The following is a 10,095-nucleotide window of genomic DNA, read 5'->3' as shown; positions in this document are numbered from 1 at the left end:
AGACATTTTAATCTTTATTTCTATTTAATTGCGCGCGAGTTTCAATTATGCCGCGGCAGCGGGGAATGATAATATCAATAGGAAACTTGAGTAAAGCCAACTGTCCATCCTGTATAACGAAATAGGAAATTTGTTCGTTAATGTGACCGACCCAATTTCTCGTCAGAAATATTTTATGATTTATAATATTTGTGTTATGCCTACCCTCTCCCTGTATAGAGACAAATACTCGCGATCGAATTAAATGAGTTAAGGCAAATTTTATTTTTATACGGAATATTAATTTGAGGCTAATTGAGTAATTAGTTTAATATCGAATGTGAGAGAATTCGCTTATAAATTATAACGTTTCCGACGTTCGAATGTTTTGCAAGTCGTGAAAAAAATTCCGAATCAATTTTTCGATCGCAATAAAAATCGACTTGGTGAAAGGAGTGGCGATAGAAATCTTCGGGATATGCCTCGTAGATATCAGCGTTGAAATATGACGTTTACACGTGTGTACACGGCAGAAACGGGAGCCTCGATGGAGAAAGTAATGCTTTCCTGAACGCGCGACGCGTGTATCTTAATTGCGACCGGGAGGCACGAGAATTAAAATTCTCTCAAGAATCGAAAGTGCTCACGGAAGTCCATGTTGCTTCTGTCTCACCAGCAGGACACCCGACTTCCTTTTTATACGCGCGTGATTTTTGCGTTCTTGATGCCAGAAACGACGACGGAAACGATCTCTCGAGAAGCTAATATCAATAATATCGCGCTTTTACCGTGTTCGCTAGACCGGAAAGCGAATGCGGAAAGGATCGTTGTAATTTACATGCGAACTTTAATCGTATTTTTTGGACTTTGTGCGAATTTTTTTTTTTTTTTTTTTTTTCCGGATATCGCAACGCGTAAGAAATATTTTTTTTCTCGTCGATAGCGGAACAACGAATTTAGAAAAGTGAAAGTCTCTCGCATTTGTCTAACAGTCAACGAAATTCTCCCGAGAAAGTAAATCTTGACGTTGATTTATATCACGTTATAAGCGTAGCGTAACGTTTCGGTATATGAATTTACGCATTACACATTAATGTATCATTTCATCCAACTGCGTATTATCTCATTTTCTTTTTTTGTTGGATAAGAAAAACGATCTTGGGATCTTAGATCTGCAATCGGGATAAGGATTAAGAAAAGTAAGGTGTAATAGGGACAGAACATTTATTAAACCTTTTATATAAAAAGATACGTACTCTTTTCACAATACATTCTTTACTTAATTTACTTAGGTACAACATTTCTCAGTATGATAAACATACTTCACAGCAATACTATGCACGAACATAACGAACATTAAGCGAATAATGTTTGTTGAAGCTTACACGTACTTTCCTGTGACTTTTTAAAAATATATATGCAAAACGTTTGATTAGGCTTTTGAGAGAGAGAGAGAGAGAGAGAGATATGCGTCAATCTATTAATTGCCACGAAAAGTATCAATAGAATAATCGATTCACCCATATCATCAACAGCAGCCTAAAAATATTTCGACCGAAATAATTGCTACAATTATTCTGAAAATATAATATATACAAAAATACATCGGTAATCGTCAATCATAGGTATTGTTATAGCTATAGGTCGTCCGTTAATTGCGCGTAATTGTCATATTCCTCTCTGTACGACAATCTCGGAATAAGGATTTTTGCTTATGCGATTAAAATTTTGATCAATTGCCGAGATCTCCGCAAGAGTTTCTAAAACAATCCAGCGAAATGATATACCGATTCGAAGAAAAGCGGGCGATTACATCGAAAGACAAGATAAGAAGGCCTCTCGTGACGCTCGCTTCACGTCATCGTCGCGAAGATCAGCCGTGAAACGATTCGTAACCGCCACCCCCGTAACCACCGCCAGAGTGAGAGTCGAAACCGCCTCCGTCGCCTCCGTAACCACCGCCGTAACCACCGCCGTAATCACCGCCGTAACCGCCGCCGCCGCCGCCATAGTCCTCGTGCTTCGGTATGTGCACCGGAACGGCTACCGGAACTTTAACCGGTACCGGTATTTCCTTCTCGACCGGAACCGGCACCTGCTTCTCGACGATGTACGGTTTGTCTACTGGCACCTTGATCGGCACCGGAACCGGCTTCTCCACCGGCACTGGCACCGGCTTGTGCACGTGATAGGGTTGCGGCACCGGCACCTTTATCGGCACTGGATACGGTTTCGGCACCGGGACCGGATACGGCTTGTCAACAGGCACCTTCACTTCGTACGGTACCGGCTTCTCGACTGGCACCGGATACGGTTTCTCAACAGTGACCGGATATGGTTTTGGCACGTGGACCGGGTACGGTTTATCCACCGGTACCTTCACCTCGTAGGGCACCGGTTTCTCTACCGGGTACGGTTGTGGTACCGGAATCTTCACCTTCACCGGGAAGGGCACGTGCTTCTCGACCGTGTAGGGTTGCGGTACCGGCACCTTCACCGGCACCGGTATGTGCTTTTCCACAGTATAGGGCTGCGGCACGTATACCTTGACTTCGTAGGGCTTGTCCACGGGTACCTTCACCTCGTACGGCACCTTCTTTTCGACAGTATATGGCTGCGGCACATGTACTGGCACCTTGACGAACACCTTCACCGGGTAGGGCACGTGCTTTTCGACGGTGTAGGGCTGCGGCACGCCGACCTTCACCTCGTACGGCACGTGTTTCTCCACCAGGTAAGGCACGTGCTTTGTTACTTCGTACGGCACCGGCACTTTCTTTACAACCGTCACTGCCTTCACGTGCTCGTGCTGATCGTAGCCTCCACCGCCACCGCCACCGCCACCACCGCCTCCGCCACCATGCAGATCGCCACCGCCTAAGTCACCGTAACTGTGAACCAGCCCGCGTTTCTCCGTCTTCTTTTCCGTTGATTCCGCCTCGACGTTTTGCGACTTATTGTCACTCGCCTCGCTCGACTCCTTCGAGCATATAACTTGAGTGGCCACTGCCACCAAAATGATGGCAATCTGAAGTCACGCGTTAAAGATATATTTATGCATTAACAGTTAATACATGATAAAAATTAATATGCCTGCTTATCAAGTTGCTGAAAAATATTTTTAGATCTTGAACGCGTGAGATATTTCTTTCTATTTTTTTAATCGAGAATCTATTGATATCTTTTGGTAACTTGCGGACAAAAGAAATTTTATAGGAATATTATATATTAATTTCAAGTTGCAAGATATGTGATATCGATCCAAGATCTGATTTAATCTCAGCCACTTCTTTAACGATGCACTAACTTACCTTGATATTCATTTTCGAGTTCGCGTATGTTTTTAGCGTGGCGTATGACCACTAACTGAACCTCTGCGTTTTCTAGTCTGAGCCTTATATAGCCCGCGCTATAATAGCTTGGCACTTTCCCTGCACCTCATCGCTTATATTATCCGTATGGAGCCTTGCTTTACGTAGTAGTACAAAAAAAGTCGCCTGGGCGAGTTCAGGAAATAAACACGCGTGCGAATTCACTTCATGATAGCCTAAAGTTCAACAACACCGAATCTGAAAATATCTATCAACATGCGATTTGTATGACATGAAACTCACTTTCTCAATGCATGTGACAATCATATGCATAGGTAGCTTGCATATAATATATTATATCTTTCTCTTTTTATTTTATATTTTATTTTAAAAGAATTTTTTTCCTACATTTTTCCCAAGAGTTGTGGACAAACTTGAAAAAATTAATTTTTTCCCAAAACACACAACGTATATTTACACATACATTCAATGGATAGAAATAAATTTGATATATACGTGTGATATATGTATAAAATATTTAAGAAGCTACACGGAGAAAAAAATTCTTAATTTGACTAAATGCGTTTAATCAAATTAACAACTGTTTTTTCTCAGTGTAATGAAAAGACAATGCTAGAAATTCGTTACTATTATCTATAAGAACAGTTACAGATAATAGAACAGTTATCAGATATTCTTCTAAATAGAAACTTGTGAATATCTCTATCTCATACAGAAAATAAAATATATATCGAAATTCTGTATATTATATAAATACATTATAGTACGAATAACCAGGGCTACAAAGTAAATGGAGGAAGTTAATGTTCTTGGAGTTATGGTTGGCGAATGTGCAACACCGTGATTTCCGTCTCTCCTTGTTATAAAAGTTGCCATATGCGCAACGCTAAACCAACATTTTGTTTGTATCTGTAATGTGTTTTTTCTCGGTAAATCACCGGTAGAAAACTCGTAATGTTGAACGAGGAAGAATATCATGCAAATAGCTTCCGAATGTTACATTCAACGCGCATCAGTAAGTTCGATTAATCTCGCCGATTAGAGAAGCATTTACGTTATTTCATCGCGTCCCGTTAGAGGTAGATTTTACGCCTTGTCAATCATTCATATACGCGTTGTCTGGCATATCGAGTGTTACTTTAGCGTATCATAATTTTCTTAAGCCGAAAGAAGATGATATGTTTTTTCGATATTCTCCGTTTTGTATATTTATATTATATTTGCATCCAATATATTATATACCATCTTGCTCTACGTGTATTGTTTTTTGAGAGAGATGCCGTTATCGTTCAATGCCAGTTGTCCCAGGTGCAATCTGAGCTTTCGCGCTAACCGTATCGACGGTGCACCAGGACCTCTATTACGGGCGCGTGTAATTACTGTAGAAATCCAAGTAAAGCTGTGCGAACACACTGTAAGCGCGAGCTTTGCATGCGGAATACGTAATGCCGTATGTTAATACGGTACGGCTCGCATGCGCGCCGTACATTTCGATCGTCGATCAAGATATATCGCAATTTTTAAGGATTAATCGCCGCTCAAACAACCCCGAGGGTCATACTGACCCGTGGCGAACGCTTGTTATTCGTTCTGTATATATATTTAATAATACATAGATACGTCACCTCGCGTGTTCCATCCGATAAATATTACGGTAAAGATGACAAATATATCTCGCGCCCAAATGAGTTTGCTTAAACGGCCACCCTTAATGAATCGATTCACGCGCAATATCATTAATTAATCTTTACGTTAGTGGAAGATAGGGGATCGATTGTGAAGAAGCGAGTCGTGAGAAAAGTTTACAATTTTGCGATTGATATCGAGGCGAAGGAAACGTGTTATTTTGTTCTCGTGATCAATCGTAAGATTTGCTGGATAGGAAAATCAATTTATCGCGCGTGAGATATACCTCTTCCCGTAAAATACTCTTAAAAAGCTGCCAAGAATGTAACTCTAGACATAGATATAAAAGAGAATAAAGCTATCAAGTTATGCGCGTTGCCGGATATTACTTAGTCGTTTCACCGGCAATTACTTCATGCAGTCGCCATTTAGCAACTTTTATGCCAGCAACGTATGCGATATTGCTCACTTTCATGACTAATTATTGAAATCAATTATTATCTGAACACGAGAGTCTAAGATTCGTAATGAATGTAACGGTAATGAATTAATTTTGCAATTAATAGCTGAAATTAATACATATATTGTATCGAAGGATTTTTGAATTATTATAAATTTAGATTTATAATGCAAAAATACTGTGTGTGTAGGAATAAATGCTATGTTTGAGAATCGCGATTATAACTATATCTCATTAGAAGACAATCACTTCTCTCTCTCTCTCGCTCTCTCTCCTGTTCTTTCTGGACTATATGCAATAGTATAATATCTCGATAAGATCTACGGTAGTTTATTCGATAATAAGCTCGCACCCCCTCCTTTCCTCTCTTTTTCTCTCTTTCTCTCGTTCTTTTTCTCTCTTTCCCCTTTCTTTCTCTTTTTTAATTTTTTCCCCTTTCCCTTTTCCTCTTTTTACTTTCCTTTCTTTTCTTTCTCTATATCTTTCTCTTTCCTTCATCCAGATGAGTATAATCTATCGCTACTGGCGCGCAAATTACTCGGTAGCGATGGCCGCCGTCGGGCGTTTTTAATTGACGACGGACGAAATAAAGTATCATGCCGTGCATTATAATTGGAAACTTTTATGTTGCGTGCGCGGCTACGGCACGTCGGGCCTACCGAGGCGTGAATCCGAGCTTGCATTTTCGCTACAATCGACGCGTTCTCTTCTTCGTGTTATTTTTTTCCCTTTCACGGATTCCGACGCGTATGCCCTTCCAAAAAAATTAAAAAAAAATGCATGCGATTATCGCCATAAGATTGCATCACCGAGGATAAACACCAACAGTAAATTTGTGAGAAATCTCCTCCTTGCTCTCGTGAGAGCCAATCTGTCCTCTATCAGTATGGCTCCTTTCATTAATCTATCATTAACAAAACTATCTTCTTATGTCTTCAATATATTTCTTGAGACGTTTTTCTTTTCCGCGTATCAATAATATATGTACGCACGCAGACCCGCATTTATCCTCTCATCCATATTAATCGTAACGCGTCTAACGAGGCGTTTGATGGAAAAGTGAAAGGAGACACGCGGCGCGCGACTTTCCCCGAAATCTTACAGCACGCTGAACGGGAATGTTTAACGGGAGCGACTCAGGCGATTGGTACGCTTAATGTTTCACCGACACAAATTCCCATGAATTTGGTAGGAAGCGGCGTACGACATGATTCACACGCATAATATCGTGGCGTTTCATGGGCCGCGATTAATCATCTTTTTTGGTGTTGGTTATTTACGGACGGCGCCCCGGAATTTCTGCTCGGAAGCTATGCGCCAGAGAAAGAATAATGATACTTTGGCCTCCGTCGTAAAGCGGACTCCGTGGGATTTAATCACTTTATTATAATTTCTAGTGATAAAGAAATGAGAGAGAGAAAGAGAGAGAGAGAGAGAGAGAGAGAGAGAGAGAGAGAGAAAATGTCATGCAAATGAAAAATATTTAATTTACGAAATCTATTCAGTTTCTTTCAGTACATTTTCAGGGAATTTTTTTACAAGATTCGAATAGACATTTTGTATACATGTATATCCGGTGGGAATTTCATGCGCTGATAAAAGCGGAATATAATTCCTATCCTCGACACGCGGCGGGGATAACGCGACTATAATCGCACGAGCATTAAGAATCGTGATGCTGAAGCGAGTGAATCTCGCTTCGCGGAGACCGGTTCGCTTACGATAATCATTATTCTTCTCGCACCGCGCAAAACAAACGTTTCATTTCGAACGGTAATCGACGATGGGACGACCGGTCGTTACGGTTACGTTACAAATGTAATCGTTCGCGTTATCGTTATCGAACGCGGACGCGAAAGTAAAAGTAACGATGATCGCGATTGGCGATTAAATGTCTCGTGGTTGTCAAATTCGGGGAAAATCGAATGGTGCGAGGCCACCTCCGCGGGAAAAGCGTGCCGCGTTTACGGACAGAGTTGCCGTTAAGTAAGAGGGGCGAAAGGTGAGCGCACCTGCGAGATCTTCCGAGAAGACTTTTCGGTCGACAACTAACGCGTTACTGATGAGGAGGCCGATGCGAGGATGCCCGTTCCTCCTGCGAACACCTCGCCGCAGAAGGAAGGAACGAGCGAGCGGCGGCAGGAGATTATGTAACTTTAATTGCGTTCTAACTACCGTGCAATTGGACGATGGCGGGCCGTGCAACCTGCAGTTTCGGCTGTATCCCATTAAGACGTTGCCTCGGCTAATGCGACGACCGAGTGACTTTTGCGAGCGCAAATCCGCTCTTTTTTTTCCTCTTTTCTTTTTTTTTTTTCTCTCCGAGACGCGCAATTTATGACCCCGAGAACCGGCAGGAGAGGCCAATCCCCACGGTAATCCTACAGCATCCGGTAAAACCGACTTTACGCACATAAACCGGGTATTATTGCATAACGGCTTGTTTTCTTTTCTTTTTATAACGCAGCAACTAATTTTGCGACACTAATTTCACATTGGGATTATCTTACGGAATTATCGCGATTTCTCTATCGCGTAAAACATTGATGAATATCACATTCGGAAATGTAATGCGTTTGATCGAAGAAAGCTGATCGTATATTATAAATACGAATCTTTCTCTCTCTCTCTCTCTCTCTCTCTCTCTCTCTCTCGCTGATATTCCTCGAGTGTACGGCAACAGCTCGAATTGCGTTCCTTCGACAAGATAGTCACGGAGATTTCACTTTGGTGATTTCACATATGTACGAGCGCATTCGCCTCGCCGATCTTTCTTTTTCTCTTCTTCTTTCCTCGCGCCTAGATGAAAGTGCACGTGCAACTCAAATCGCGTTGAAATCACATCGATTCGCGACGACACGGTTTGGTCCCCGATTGCCATGACAGATGGAGATGATGACGGAAAATCGTTGTCGCACATATATGATTAATAGCTCGCGCCTACGACACATGCTCTTTAAATAATTTTCCATGTATTTCCCATTGGAAAAGCTTTGTTCTATATATCGCGCAATTGGTTCTATCTATTCACAATTGGTTCCGCGAGCACACAGTCGTAACATTTCGTAATATTATAATTATAGGAAGCGATATATTAAGGACCCAGTCTGCTCTAACAGTATGAAAAATTGATAATTTTTAGAATTTTTTGTCTTTTTTGAAGGATATTAGAAATTGATTCTTTTGTTGTTTTACATGTTTTTTTTTTTATGTTTAAACAATACGTACAAATTTGTATTATGTGCAAGTAATGTGTATAATTCATCTATGTTTCATTATTTGTTTATATAAGACTCCTGATCCCTTATATTAAATTATAAAAAATCAGAAGCAAAAGGAATCATCCTGTTCTTCTCTTGTGCAATACATATGTCAAAATAAATAATTTCGCTTCTGGCATTATAATTCAATATGACTGCAGTTGGGATACAGGAGAAGAGAGATTCTTGCAATTAATATTCAAGGGATGGATCTTGACGATTGCCCCGTGCTTTTCCTCCGACAGAATCGCAAAGATCGGGCTCTCGAGCGACAAAGATTCGTCGTTTCTCGTCGCACGAGCGCGAGCGGGCCGCCAAAGTTCGGGGCCCGTTATTTGTTGAGGGCACGATTATCCCGTTCGACGGCACATGTAATTTGAGCCGTATTACGCGCGCGTTGACAACGTGTCGCGATTATGTTCGCACCTCCGACGAGTCCGGTCCGGTCATATCGGCACGACTTTGGGGCACGTTATGTACGTCCGCCGCCGCCGATCGTACCATCCGATCCGATAACCAATTACCAAGAACATGGCGTCCAACGATGTCCCGTATCTGCCTGTCGTCAGCGACAGGTAGAATCCCGCGTATAGGTTCGTCGTAGAAACGAACATCGTATTCGCTCGCTGACAATAGCTTGTCTTATTTTCCGCACGATGCGCGGGAAGACAAATTTATAATAAGTCTGTCGCACTTTCCGGGAAGGGAGGTGGGGGAGAGAGAAGGGAGGGTAATATAATATAATTGATTACACAAGTTGCTTGAGGGTGCTTGCGGGAAAATCTCTCGCATTTAGAAATAATACGCTTCCAAACAGTAGTAATCATATTACGTGGATGGACGATAAATAGTTTTAGATACCTGCATCTTCTCGATGTTTGCACAAAATACTTGAACATTGCTTGCGTTTTATTGCGTAAATGTCGTAATAATGACGACGTAATGAATCATTAGGGAACGTGAAATCTAATATCGAGCGTATGTTGTATGATCATCGACCGTATCACAGGTGTTGCGACACTTCGTGCGTTGTGTAATTAGTTATATTCTCTCTATATAAGATATTGTTTTTTCCGCGTATATTTTATTTGAAGCGTTGTACACTCGCACGTTTCGACCGAAATTCTTAGGCAATATAATAAAAAGTGATCGCAACCGGTTTTTTTTGCGCATTTTATTTTGCAAGCATTATTATTAAAAACGAAAAAGGAGCAAGCAATGGATACGCAAAAACACACACACACAATGATTAAAATATTATACTTGTCATTAAATTCCAGAACTTATCTAATCCGAGTTTCCTCCTTTGAGTTGATGCAAAAAAGATTAAGCAGTGTGCTGTAGAAATATACATAGATTATTCGGAAAGTTTCTAGATCCTTTCTAGAAGTATCGTCAGCAGAGTCTTCATTGTTTCAGATAGAATGCAGCTGCAAGT

At 41.3% G+C, this 10,095-nt stretch overlaps 1 protein-coding gene across 1 annotated transcript; it reads right to left on the bottom strand.

The window, feature by feature from the left end:
* Positions 1 to 1,852: 1,852 nt before the first annotated feature.
* Positions 1,853 to 3,352, bottom strand: LOC115235010 (proline-rich protein 4). Its single transcript, XM_029806491.1, has 2 exons — positions 3,291 to 3,352; positions 1,853 to 3,007 (listed from the first exon to the last, which is right to left on the bottom strand). Exons 1-2 carry the CDS (start codon positions 3,300 to 3,302, stop codon positions 1,853 to 1,855), a joined length of 1,167 nt encoding a protein of 388 aa, XP_029662351.1. The 5' UTR covers positions 3,303 to 3,352.
* Positions 3,353 to 10,095: the final 6,743 nt, after the last annotated feature.

Source organism: Formica exsecta, unplaced genomic scaffold, assembly GCF_003651465.1.
Source record: "Formica exsecta isolate Colony F162 unplaced genomic scaffold, ASM365146v1 scaffold21, whole genome shotgun sequence".
Taxonomy (NCBI): Eukaryota; Metazoa; Arthropoda; class Insecta; order Hymenoptera; family Formicidae; genus Formica; species Formica exsecta.
Note: the sequence above shows the minus strand (reverse complement) of the source record. Positions and strands in the feature narration are given on the sequence as shown.